General features: G+C 38.0%; 1 protein-coding gene across 1 annotated transcript in view; it reads left to right on the top strand.

Annotated features, from left to right (window-relative positions):
- tbc1d32 (TBC1 domain family, member 32) overlaps positions 1 to 12,972 on the top strand; it is a 74,666-nt gene that overhangs the window by 21,644 nt on the left and 40,050 nt on the right. Inside the window, exons 21-23 of the mRNA XM_083934300.1 lie at positions 382 to 500; positions 2,354 to 2,473; positions 2,735 to 2,823. Of these exons, the coding sequence (XP_083790426.1) occupies positions 382 to 500; positions 2,354 to 2,473; positions 2,735 to 2,823 (328 nt within the window). The remainder of the gene's footprint in view (positions 1 to 381; positions 501 to 2,353; positions 2,474 to 2,734; positions 2,824 to 12,972) is intronic.

Below are 12,972 nucleotides of genomic sequence, written 5' to 3'. Positions count from 1 at the left end.
TATTCCAATCTGTGCTTTTAGTCTTATTTAGAAAAATGCTTCATCCCCTGCCAAAATTGTTTTCTACCTGTTTTCACAGATTTATTTTTAATCAGACTTAGATATAGATCACCAGAAATGTTTTCTTGCTTGCCTCTCAGGGATTCGATAGTCTCTTGTCGACAAGAGCTAAAATGCCAAAAGTATCTGTCGTAATATTTGAGTTTCTCTAAATTTTGACACATTTTAATGTTGCTCTGTTAAAACATTGAAACATAAAAAGTAGATATAAAGAAGATATCCGTTTTGCATGATGAAATGTTAGATCTTTAATGCTTAAAATCTCAATTGCATTAATTTCTCCATACAAATCCATATTAAGACCTCTGGTTTGTGTTGCAGGTTTTGTCCGAGCACTGGTAGTAGAGCTGTGGTCTGTGCTCGAATGCGGCAGTGAAGATATTGGGGTGGTCCGTCCCAAGCCCACACCCATGGACCCCATAGACAGGAGCTGCCTCAAGGTTTGTGTGCGTGCGTGTGAGAGAAATACCAGATTGTTTCTGAAATAGAGCAAACCAAATTGATTGACTAAAAATGTGACCTTACTTCTCAGTCTGAGCTGCAACAATTCACTATCAGTTACCAAGGGTTTCAAACCTTGACAATGATTCCACAAGGCTGTTATTTTAGATTTCGAAAAATGTTTGGGATGAATTTTTAGGTTCAGTCTAGGACACACTCAAACTTTCATTTGAAGCTCTAGTGTGTGTGTGTGTGTGAGATGCTGGCCTCTGACAGGGGCCAAGTCATCTCTCTCTGTGAAACTAGCCAAGTGAACACGGACAGCCAGTGAAGTGTGAACTGTGCCCTGCCACTGGTGACTTTAAATCCGGCCTTATCAGTGGGTCAGCTGCCACGTTACATACATACATTCAGACCTTCAAGTCCATCCAAGTCAGCACATGGGAACTGTTCGAAAAACAGATAAAGGTGCAGTTGATGTGTGTGCCTAAAATTAAAACAGAAATATTTAGCAAAGACTTACAATGTCGGGAATAATGCGGGCCAAAGTCACATGTTACTGTGATTCTTTACTTTTGGCACTAACTAGTACTCAGATGTATTGTTTCTTATAAATTAAGCTAAATTACTAAAAGGCTTTTTACTTAGTGAGTATGTTTGTGTCTGTCTGCAGCTATTCTTGCATATCAGTGGACCCATCAGCCTTATTTTTCTGTGCATATTTTTGACTGTATGCTCAAGGACCTCTTGTTGCGGCAATTCACAATTTTTGAGAAATGTATTTATTTATTTATTTATTATTTGTATTGACTGCGCTGTTCTATACCGTTATTGACTGCAACATTTACAAAGGCATTTGGTGTATGTTAATTCCTATTGACATGCACATTGCCCTGTCACGTTGACCAAAACGTTGCCCAGTGAATCAGCATCATAAGTGATAAGTTAACTGAAGGGCGTTTCGGCAACATCAAACCGTTATAATTATCAAAGGTGTTGTTGCCTTTAAGCTGCTTATTACAATTTAAAACCCTGACTTTTATGTGTGTGCATACATTATTGTTTTTCTTTGATTCTTATGAGTTTTCAATGTTCTCCTTCATCCAGAGATGGGAGCAGGAGGACTTGGTTTATTATTCTTCAGGCTACTGTTCTGTTCACAAGTTCAGATTTAAGTACATGATGCAAGTGCTCACATGTGGTCCGCATCTTATTATGCCCGTAACATCCTCTTTCAGGGTTTGTTTAAGCATCAATGTAATTTTTCACCATGGACAAAATATGATAACTTCTGAATATCAAGTCAATTTTATATATATTGTCCAATATCACAGATTTGCCTAAAGGGTCTTTACAATATGCGTAACATATGACACCCTCTGTCCTTTGGGACCATCACTAGCTTCAACATCAGCTAGCTACAGTAGTTGAGCCATAACATTTTTCTTTTATCATCCTATCTCTCTAGTATTTATATCTGCATGTATCTAATATTTAATTGTATTTAATATGCTTAATTATAGGGATGCACATAATTTCTCGCATCAAGCCAATTTTCAAAATCAGTCCCTTAATAGGTATTTACAAAACGATGCACACACAGAGTCTGACAGCAAAACACATTAAAACACAAACAATAAATAGATGGCACATGACAATAAAAGTAGATTAAATGTTGATGAAAACAGGGAATGACGACTCTTCACTCTTTATCACTCTTTAAAAATGACTTCATCTTAATTTAAAATCAACTCAGTTATTATCAGTTGTGAATTCCGTCTTTCTTACTGTTTTCCTACTTTCTCTTACCATCTAATTGTCTTTCTATTTGTCTCACTTTCTCTCTCTCCAGTCCTTCCTGTCCCTGGTCAACCTGCTCTCCTCTTCCCGGTCTGTGTCCGAACTCCTGGGCTGCCAGCCTCTAGCAAACAAGAGTGAATACACCCTGAGAGAGATGCCAACATCCATTCCTGTGAGTGTTTTTCACACCGTGCAATCCAGACTTAATGCAGTGCCTCTTTCAGCCATTTGAGGGCATGTTTGCGCCTTTAATTTTGCCTTCAACCACCTCCCACACATTTGTTTTACCTCGCAAAAGCTTCCTCCTAAACCCCCACCTCACACCAAGGCTGATGTACATTTTTCACCTTACACATTGCAAATATCCATAGTTTTCTTTCTTTGCACTATAACTGCTATATTTCATATCAAATCCTCTCATTTTACTCCACAGGATCTGATCGACAGGCTGATTGCTCTGAATTCAGATGCAAAGATTCATTCCCTGTTCCACTATGAGCAGTCTCATACATTTGGCCTGAGGTGAGATTGATTTTTTTTTTTTCCACATTACTTAACATCAGTGGGGAAGCACATGGTATTGGATTAGCACCTGGTGACCACACACACACACACACACACACACTCACTATCTTATTTCTCTCTTATCCAGAGAAAAATCCTTTCATCAAACTTTCAATGCTGGGTAATGAAAATATAAAGCACCATGTCAGTCTGCTTTTGCCAGAGGGGTGTGTGTGTGTGTGTGTGTGTGTGTGTGTGTGTGTGTGTGTGTGTGTGTGTGTGTGTGTGTGTGTGTGTGTGTGTGTGTGTGTGTGTGTGTGTGTGTGTGTGTGTGTGTGTGTGTGTGTGTGTGTGTGTGTGTGTGTGTGTGTGTGTGTGTGTGTGTGTGTGTGTGTGTGTGTGTGTGTGTGTGTGTGTGTGTGTGTAACATTAGAATAATTGATAAAGATTTAATAATATCAGTAGCTTAAACCTAGGGCTGGAAAACTTATTTTACCTAATTAGTATTTTTAATTAGTATTTGTATGTTTTGCTCGCAGCCAATCACGGCGACTGTCTTCGATCAAATGTGACCTGTGATTGGCTCATTACAACAGTAGCTGGATCTTGGTTTTGCGATAATTTCAACTTCCAATGCAACAGTATTGTGATATCGAGAAACACAATAACATCAAAATTGGATATTTACAAGTATTTTTCATTTGCGTAATAAATTCACACAGGAGTATACACAACCATGTGGTTATTTCATATTGTCTATTTTTTTATTCAGTTTCCAGAGAACATGCTATATTCTGATACATGTTGTTATTGAGATATGAAATTACCTATATCGAGATGGAAGATACCGTCAAGCCCTTAGTCCTTCGTCTGAAGTTGGCAGTTCAGCGTGCTGAGATGCCGCCAAACGTTTGAAAGATTGGCTTTAAGTACATGCCTGTGATGTCTGATAAAAAATTAGTTCATTTGAAGTACTTTATTGGTGTCTGTATAATTTTGACGGTTATCATTTTTTTTAATTGATACCCAGCTCTACTTCAATCTGAGGTTCAGTGCTTCAAATGGTTAAAAATGTGTTTAAGGTAGATAAAAAGCAATCTGTGCAAAAGGATGTTTTTGCATACACAGTTGCATATGTTTCTTGGTTGTGTGGGCAAAGCTCTGGTGGCTGCTGTGTATTCCTTTGCCTTTTTTATTTTTTTAAAGGCTTTCTGAATCACAATAGCTGTGACTTGTTTGGAGCCATGCTGACTCACTCGCTGTGTCTGTGCCTGTCAGTCAGCCCACTCCTGTTAACATCCAGAAGCCAAGTGAAAGGAACAAGATGCTCTATTCATTTGACATGCAAACTTATAGCTTCACTGACAATCTTGCAGAGTGCCTGTGTGGGTCTCTAAATGTGCTAAATTTGCATTTTACTATCAGGAAGTCAAGTCATACCATGTTAATGTTCAGGAATTGGTTTAATTGCCTTAAAACCAAGACCTTCTGAGTAAATGTGATGTATTAATAAAGAGAAAATTCTAGATTATTCTAGATTTGATGCCTCCACACATGTTGTAAAGTACAAATATGAAGATAAGAGGTTATTTCAAACTTCACCGGTCAACATATTTACATCTTGTTGTATTGCTACTATATTATATACTGTTTCTAAGGAGGTGCTGCTCTCCAGTACAAACCCATATAGCCAACGTCACCTCAAAAAAACTAGAAAAACACCCCTTTTAACACGTCACCACAATAAAACTATACCGGTTTTCATTTGATTTTCTGATTATATCTACAGCCTGAGGTGATATGACAGCATAGTATAGGGAATCCTACGTTATTGATCCCAGAGGGGTAATTGCACCAATAAAGCAGCTACTTCACGCAAGGACATTGCACTTAATAAACAATGTGTCTAAAGTAGTATAATTAAAAAGCATTTAGAGAGAGAACCATTAAAGTGCAAAAATGGGCCTATAGATAGAAATTGTTATAAAAGCTGTATTATGTTGTGAGCATATGCATGTAATATAATATGTACACCATTTATGTATATTATTAAATAATGCCAGTAAAACCAAACGGCAGGTATTGAAAATACATTTACAATTGGTAATTAATATCTCCAATAAACTTGACAAAAGCACCTTGCATAGTGGCTGAGTGTGTGTATGAATAAATTGTTGAATGAGAGACAAATTGTAAAGCACTTTGCAGAAAAGTGCTATATAAATGCAATTAATTTACCAGTCATTGACTTGACTGATGGTGTGGTTATGAAACTTGCTGCCAGATACTTTTTGTCCACTTGAGGGAAGATGAAACAAGTTGTTGGCGCAGCACTGATATATCTTTTAAGTTGATATGGTGATAGCTTATTTACACATCCAGCAGTTTGGAGCAACATTAGCTTTCATTTGGAGTTGTGCTTCTGTCCCTGTAAGTCCAATATTCACTCTCTTTTAGCTCTGGTTTTGGTCTCTACCAACTCTTGAGAGAATTATCTGGCTCTTTAGCTTCTAAATGCTTCACTATCTTCACAGTTAGTCTCTTACTGTGTCTGTCTGCCGTTTCAGGTGATTATTCTCCGTAGGTTCATCACTACGAGGGACCCCTTTCACACTGTCACAATGTTTTTTATATCATCACATACAGATAAAATTTGGAGAGAACATCCCTAGGTAATATTTCTTAAAAGCTCTAAAACTCAGCTTTATTATGGTTGCCTAGGTGCTGTTTGATCAGACATGATTGAGAGTGTCTTGGGAACATCAGCAAACAACAATGAGCTGTCATAACAATTTGATTCAAGTATTGCTTGACCCAGATTGGCAAATGTGTGTAAAATCACTGTCAACTAACTGAGACGGGCCCACTTTGTAGAGAGACAAAAGAGCACGGGCACAAATCTAAAACTGTTCTGATTTTGGCAGAAAACAGTGTTTTCATTTAGGTCACCATTATTCAAAGAGGCTGATTGAGCTTATGTTTTCAGGTTCTTTTAACAGATAATGGCAAATGTGGCAAATGCGGTAAATGCGCTGATAGTGAATGACTGCTGACTCAGGTTAATGTCTCTATAGGAGGGCAGGGGGGGAATTATCTAGTCTGTCGCCAGCTGGTGGGAGAGACCTCCTGACGCAGTTGTCGTTGTAGATGACACTTCACCACAGACCAGTAAAACAGGCAGAAGTTTCACACACAAAACCGTCACAGGAAGCACAGCGAGCTGACACAATGTGCATTTATTGGATTATGAAGTAGCTCACAAGAAGCGCTCTGGTATGAATTTAATGTTATATTGGATCTTCACATACCAGCCTGATGTTTTCTGTGGTGAAAGGTGTTCGGTTTGTTTATTTGACACTGGATCGTTTGTATTAAACAGCATTGCAGGGAGCACTAAAACATTTAGTGTTTAATTATAAAGTGACTGGTTTTGCTTCCTTAAATTATTTGTTTCTACTGTCAGTATGGAAGGGATATATTCTCTCCTAAAATTCAACGCAACCTGCTTTGTGAGTACCAAAAGTTAAAATACCGTCATTAGCAGCGCTGCATATTTAAAAATAGGACTAATGACCCCAAACTGGTCTTGGGGTCAACGAATCATATGCATTAGTCTTATTTTCCATAATGTAGCTGCAATAATAAAGGATTTTCTTGTATTTACTATACTTTAACAAAACAGTGTGTCTTAAATGTCTGGGGGAAATCTATTATCTATATCTATACCTTACTTGTGAAAAGTATTAGCCTACAGCTGCATCACCTGCTTGTGCTTCAGTCAAGTAGCTCTTTCTCTATTGTCTCGTCATTTTTCTGTTTTTTATTTGACAGCGGTTCACCGGATCATGTATTAAACAGCTTTACAGGGAGCAGTGAAACATTCAGTTGGGGTCTCCAAAACGTGCAGATATTCTTACTAGATGCGTGGTTTAGATTTTGCATTTATTTTTGTATTTTCTATTGAGACATTAAGTTGGTTAGAATTTCTGGCAACCAGATGCCTGCATGAGTCAGAAATTATGTTATTTTTGTATATATCTCTGACAAATAGATAACAAAACCAAGACCAGTACGACAACAAAAAAAAAGTATTTTATTTTGTTCCGAGCCCAGTATTGAATGTATTCATGATGGCTGCCATTGTAGATGCACTTTCAGTTTGACTCTATTCAAACCTTTAGATTATATACAGAAATGTGGCTTCAACTGAGGTCAAACACAGACAGCCACACACGCAGCAAGCTTGTGACTATATGACCACAGCAGACGGGGAGAGTGAGAGGACTCGGCCTCCATCATTAGCAAAGGTGTCTGTCTATCACGTATGCTGCATAATGAATAATAGATAACAGGGACATGTTTCGAAAGATCATTTAATTGAGAAATATGCTCTTTTTTTGTTCTCTGCCCCTCAGCTCTTGTACTGAAAGTCGCTTATATTCTGTGAGGCGTTGTGGTGGGTTGGAAGGACAAGTCTAGCATTATTCTATATTCTCAATATTTTATTACTTTCTCAACCTGTCTGTAGTACTGGGATTCAATCTTTAGATGATCGTTAAATAACAATGGAGCTCTATGGCACATTAGAATAAGATATGATCAGTTGTTAATAATGCCTACAGAGGCATTATTTTTTCGGGTTGTCCATCTTCCCATCCCATTCTTGTGACGGGTGTCTCAGGAACCCCCGGAGGGGTTTTCTTCAAATTTGGCACAAATGTCTAATAGGATAAACATGATGAAGTCATGACATTTTCTATACAAAAGGTCAAAGGTCAACTTCACCGTGATGTTATAGTGTTTCTGTTTACTCAGGAACACTATACTCAGGAACAGAAGGGGAGGCGTTTGAACAGATACTGAATTGGGGACACTAATCTTGAAACTGTGGTGATCTTCTGTGCTGCCGGGTTGATATGTGTGAAGCATCCAAGTTTCACCAAAAAATAAACATTTTACGAAATTCCTTCAAAGTCTTCATCACAAACATTATGTAGTACTATAAAGTCTGGACAGTTTGTAAACTGCAACTTGACTGGTCAGCACAGGCATACAACTGCAAGGCGGTAATACTTTTTTATTTCTTTGGATTTGTTGACAATAGCAAAATATGTAGAGTATTGCGAACTCTATCCTTTAGTTCTAGTAAGAATTTGAAACCAGCCTTGGGCTACACTCCAGCAGTATGTCAGAACTTGGGCTTTAAAAACTTTTCTAATGTATTCATCGCAGGTTTAGTCAGCAGAAACAGTGTCAGGCAAACAGGCTTCATTCAAGTGAAGCCCCTCCTGGAAAAAGACAGACACAATTTCCACCCCTCTTGATCTCCCCAAGTTAATGAGAGCTAAAATCTCTCAGCCCCTTTTCCTGGTTGCTTAAAGCCTCTTTGTTGTCATGGCAACCAGCTGCCTTTTCCCATGTTGTCTGAATTGTTTGGTGCTATTCTTCTCTCTCTGCAGTTTGTGTGTGTGTGTGTGTGTGTGTGTGTGTGTGTGTGTGTGTGTGTGTGTGTGTGTGTGTGTGTGTGTGTGTGTGTGTGTGTGTGTGTGTGTGTGTGTGTGTGTGTGTGTGTGTGTGTGTGTGTGTGTGTGTGTGTGTGTGTGTGTGTGTGTGTGTGTGTGTGTGTGTGTGTGTGTGTGTGTATGTGTGTGTGTCACTTCCATTAGTTTGCCACCATTTTTCAATGCACGAATGAACAGAAATGCTAGGGTTATTTTTACACATTTAAAAGGATGTTTAAAATGACTGATCCTGCTTTTCACAAAATGTCACTTCAATTTCTAATGGGCTGTGTGTGTGTGTGTGTGTGTGTGTTTTTAAACATTTAAACCTGGTTTCATTTTTGGGGGGGAATTTTTTTTTCCGGTCATAAAAATCTCCACTTACATAGATTATTATGAATAGGGTCATAATAATTGAAATGACAAGAATAAGAGTCAAGGAGGGACGAACCCACACCTTGTTATCACTAACCCCTGGTGCACTAAGGTGGAGCAAAATCTGTCACAATCTTTATTGTAGCTGGAGGATTAAGACTTTTTTTTGTATTGCAGGAAGGTCAAGTGGCTCTCAGGTACAAATACGGCGTAGAGACTCAAAGTCTTTGATTCAAAAGTTGTCAAAAAGTTGGTTGTTTTCTCACCTCCCAAGACGAATTAAACTAGATTAGAATAGATTGGGAATCAATAAAATGAATACTTCCGACAGATTCGAGCACCCTGCGACAGGCTTGCCCATAAAGGGGAGAAAAGTGGGGAGCTTTCTGGGGCCCAGCCTCTCGGGGGCGCCTGTGGGCCAACAATGATCATGTTCATCTTAAATATAAGCAATGCTGACCAAACATTTATTTTTTTACCTAAGTATTCAACATTACTTATTAAACGACAAAATAAACAGTGTAGTATTGTTGCTTCAGTAAAATGTAGCCTGTTTCATAATGAAAAATGAATATTTGTTTTGTACGAAACTGAAAACCCCGCGCAGGTGGCAGGCCCCATGACTTGAGAAATTTACAGATCTAAAATCTCTGCTAATGTTGGAGCTATGCCAGGACATGCACATAAATTAGGATGCCAGAAAAGAAAAAGTAGGAGCGCGAAAAGGGCGTTAAACACAATATGTACAGTAATGTAATGTGTGTATGCCTGTGTTGTCCTCACTGAGTAATGCTGTGTTCACGCCAGTCGTGTAATTTCCCTTCACGTGATGATACTCGTGCAACTTTGATGACTGGTTTGAAATATGATATAATAATGCAGATTTCATGTGTTTCCATTCCAGAGATTTGCATCTGTTCGCATCTTTACATTGATTTTGTATGTTATTGAACCGCACAATTCACACAGCTAAAGCCACCCTCATTTTACACGTGTTTAGTAGGAGCGAGAGAACATGCACATGCGTTGATATGAATAAAGCATATATCATTCACTGGAACTTTTTAGGGACCTGTTTCTTTGGGCAGGTCTGCCCTGGGATGGACAACAAAGTAAAAGAAATTACTTGTTTTGTTTCAGGCTGACAGATTAAGAAACTCCGATTCCCCACAGTGTAATAAAGTTTTGTGGTGTTGTTGGTCAGTGCAAGGCCCAGATGGAGCTTATAATTCATCTCTGCAGATGCACAGCCTGTGAGATTTTCAGTCTGCAGAAAGTATGTGCAGAAAGTAATTATTATTATAATTATTTACATTGGCAAAGAGTGGTGCACTTATTTATATTTGTCTCCATTTGTATCATATAAGCACAACTTGCAAACTTTTATTACAAATTCTAATAAAAAATGTATTAATATCTGTCAGTTCCACAAACCAACAAAATAAGGATTCCATCTTATGGCCACATTTCCAGAGACTTTCTTTGCATTACTGCACCTTTTAATGATTTTGTGATTGATTTCAGCCAAATAGTATGGCCGTTAAGTTAACCATTGCATTTTATGTCAGGCATGACTAATCAATCAGCAGCATGCTGTTCAGTCACACTTGCAAGCAGGTTTATGCATAAATCCTCTGATGCATGTGGGCACACCATCATGGGAATAATCATCTGTCGTTAATGGGTTTTCAAACTGAATATACAGTATGTGAGTTGTAATTCTCGTCAGCATGAGTGTCAAAAACCCCAGATGAGACAGTTGTAGTCTGTCTCTAAGGTCTAAACCATCCGGCCTCAGTTTTTTTTAAGGGAATATATGAATGAAGATACAGTAATCCAATTCTCCCGTTGGTCCTGTTTGTGTTCACAAAGGCAAAACTCCAACAGTCCTGAAATTGTAAGCAAAAGCCATGTGGTTGGAAATGTCAGTTGATTATTTGTCCTACAGTTGGTGGATAAAAAGACAGCAAATGCAGTTTCTACCTGGGTATCGTACATCATGGAGCACCGTCAGTTTCTGTTCATGTGTAACTGGACTGAACCAGGCTGGTGTGAATGTTCTTATTTCCAAAAAGGAAATATCAAAATAGTTCAATTGTATTTTTAGTTTTCAGCCATTTTTGCTGAAAAGTGTTACTGTCAAAGTGTGAAGTATTACTGTTGGAGAGCCTTATGTACCTGGGACCATCATAGGAAACAAAGTTAAGCTGTTAATAAAAATTATGCTTTTTTTGATTTGCAAACTTCAAAAATGAATAAATAAAATAATAGCTAAAATGATTCATTGTTTGTTGACTGACAACTGATTAATTGTTAAAGTAATTCTATAAGCCAAAATGCCTAACGTTTTTTAATATACTATTTTCTGAATTAATTGAGAAAACAATCAACAGAATAATTGATAATCAAATCAATCTTTAGTTGCTCCCCTTGAATGAAAATCCTCACAGGCAACAAAATAACCACTGTTGTTTTCGAAAAAGTTACCACTGGATTGCTTTTCAGAACAGCTCAACATTGTAAAAAGACCTCTGATTGGTCTTCAGTCTTCACCCTGCTCGATACGAGAAGCCTATCTAATGGACAAACTGGATGCATGCCTGGTTCTTTATTTCAAGCAGAGAGAGGTCAGACGGCCTGACAGACTCTCAGCATCTTGCTGTGCTGCTGTCAGAATGAGTGAGTAGAGCTGTCAGTCAGCACATCAGGAAATGAAGCAGCTGCTTAAAAGGGGAGATGTGTTTCACAGGGACTATCGCACTAAACAACATGCAGAGCTTAACACTACCTTTTATGTCAGTACAAGAACTCACACACACACACACACACACCCACCCCATTAGAAATTGAAGTGACATTTTGTGAAAAGCAGGATCGGTCATTTTAAACATCCTTTTAAATGTGTAAAAATAACCCTGGCATTTCTGTTCATTCATTTGTGCATTGAAAAATGGTGGTAAACTAATGGAAGTGATAATGAAGAAAAATCAACTTGACATGTACATAAAACTGTCTGAAAATACAGTAACATCCGACTGTGCAAAGCAAGAAGAGAACTGAATTTTGCTCATTTCAAGACTTGCATGACCTTAAAGGAGAATTACAGCTATTTTCACAAGTCATACATGTTGTTCCTGTGTTTTTTTCTGAGCACCAGTCAAAAGCGCCCTGCTCAGGACACCGCCACAACAAAGTAAAAAAAAACTCCTTTGTGGTAGAGGATCAACTGTTTTTAACATGTGTTAGCTGTGAAGCCGCCTAGCTAACGGAAATGATGTTACAGAAACAAAACCCATGAGCAGTGCTTTTAGGCTCACGGATGAAGCATTACCCAGCGTCCTGCCAGAGCCTTTCTGTCAGGAAAAAAAATACATATGTGGACACACACCGAGAAAAACATGAACAACACTGTCCCAAATCGAAAAAAAAACTAGAGGGCTAAAGCTTCTTGAACCTTCCTCAGAGACTGACTTCTCTGGTTTCTGGCTTTGGGAGAGAGCTGATAGATTGAATTGTACTAGGCCATGAAAATAACATATTAGAATTCTTAATGTAGGTGTTGTTCCCCTTTAATATTCAATTTATCAGCAGAAAACCCCAAAAGATGGTCTGGGACTATGTTATTAAGATGAAGCAGAAGCAGTTAAATGCTGCTAAAAGTGCTCTGTTGCTTTGCCTGCATTAGATAATGCTCCCTTTCAGTCTATTAGCTGACTAATGGGTCGTGATGGTTATTCTCCAGCTTTAATGCACAGATATGAAAGTGCTATCGATCTTCTCATCTACTTCCCGGCAAGAAAGTGAATGAGGCATTTTCCAAAATGTTAAACTATTTATTTAAACCTAAAACCTAAAAAGTATATTAAAATGTTTCCTTAAAAAAAACAGACCAAGGAACAAATATTCACCTACATATTCATCCTTCCATGACACAGGCCTTATCAAAAGTGAGAATAATGTGTTAAATGAGAACAACATAGTCCACCTGGCGTCATTGACATTATACAAAGATGTACAGTATTTGAAAAAAAAACCTGTCATCTAAATTAAAGTAATTTATTTATTTTTTACAACCTTTATTTAAGCTCAAGAATATATTGAGGAGCAACCTCATTTGCAATATAGCCGAGACAAAAACACAAAACATTTGAGGACAAGACTAAACACAAAACTTTTGAAAAATGCATTGGCAAATCCAAAATATCTGAAAAGCTAAGTGACACAGAATAATGAAAACAGAGAAATCGAGTTAAAACAGGAGCAGTTGGAAGTAAAATAAGATGCAGTGATG

This window comes from Echiichthys vipera (genome assembly GCF_963691815.1).
Source record: "Echiichthys vipera genome assembly, chromosome: 19".
NCBI lineage: Eukaryota > Metazoa > Chordata > Actinopteri > Perciformes > Trachinidae > Echiichthys > Echiichthys vipera.
The sequence above is the reverse complement of the archived record's forward strand: the minus strand, read 5'-3'. Positions and strand labels throughout refer to the sequence as shown.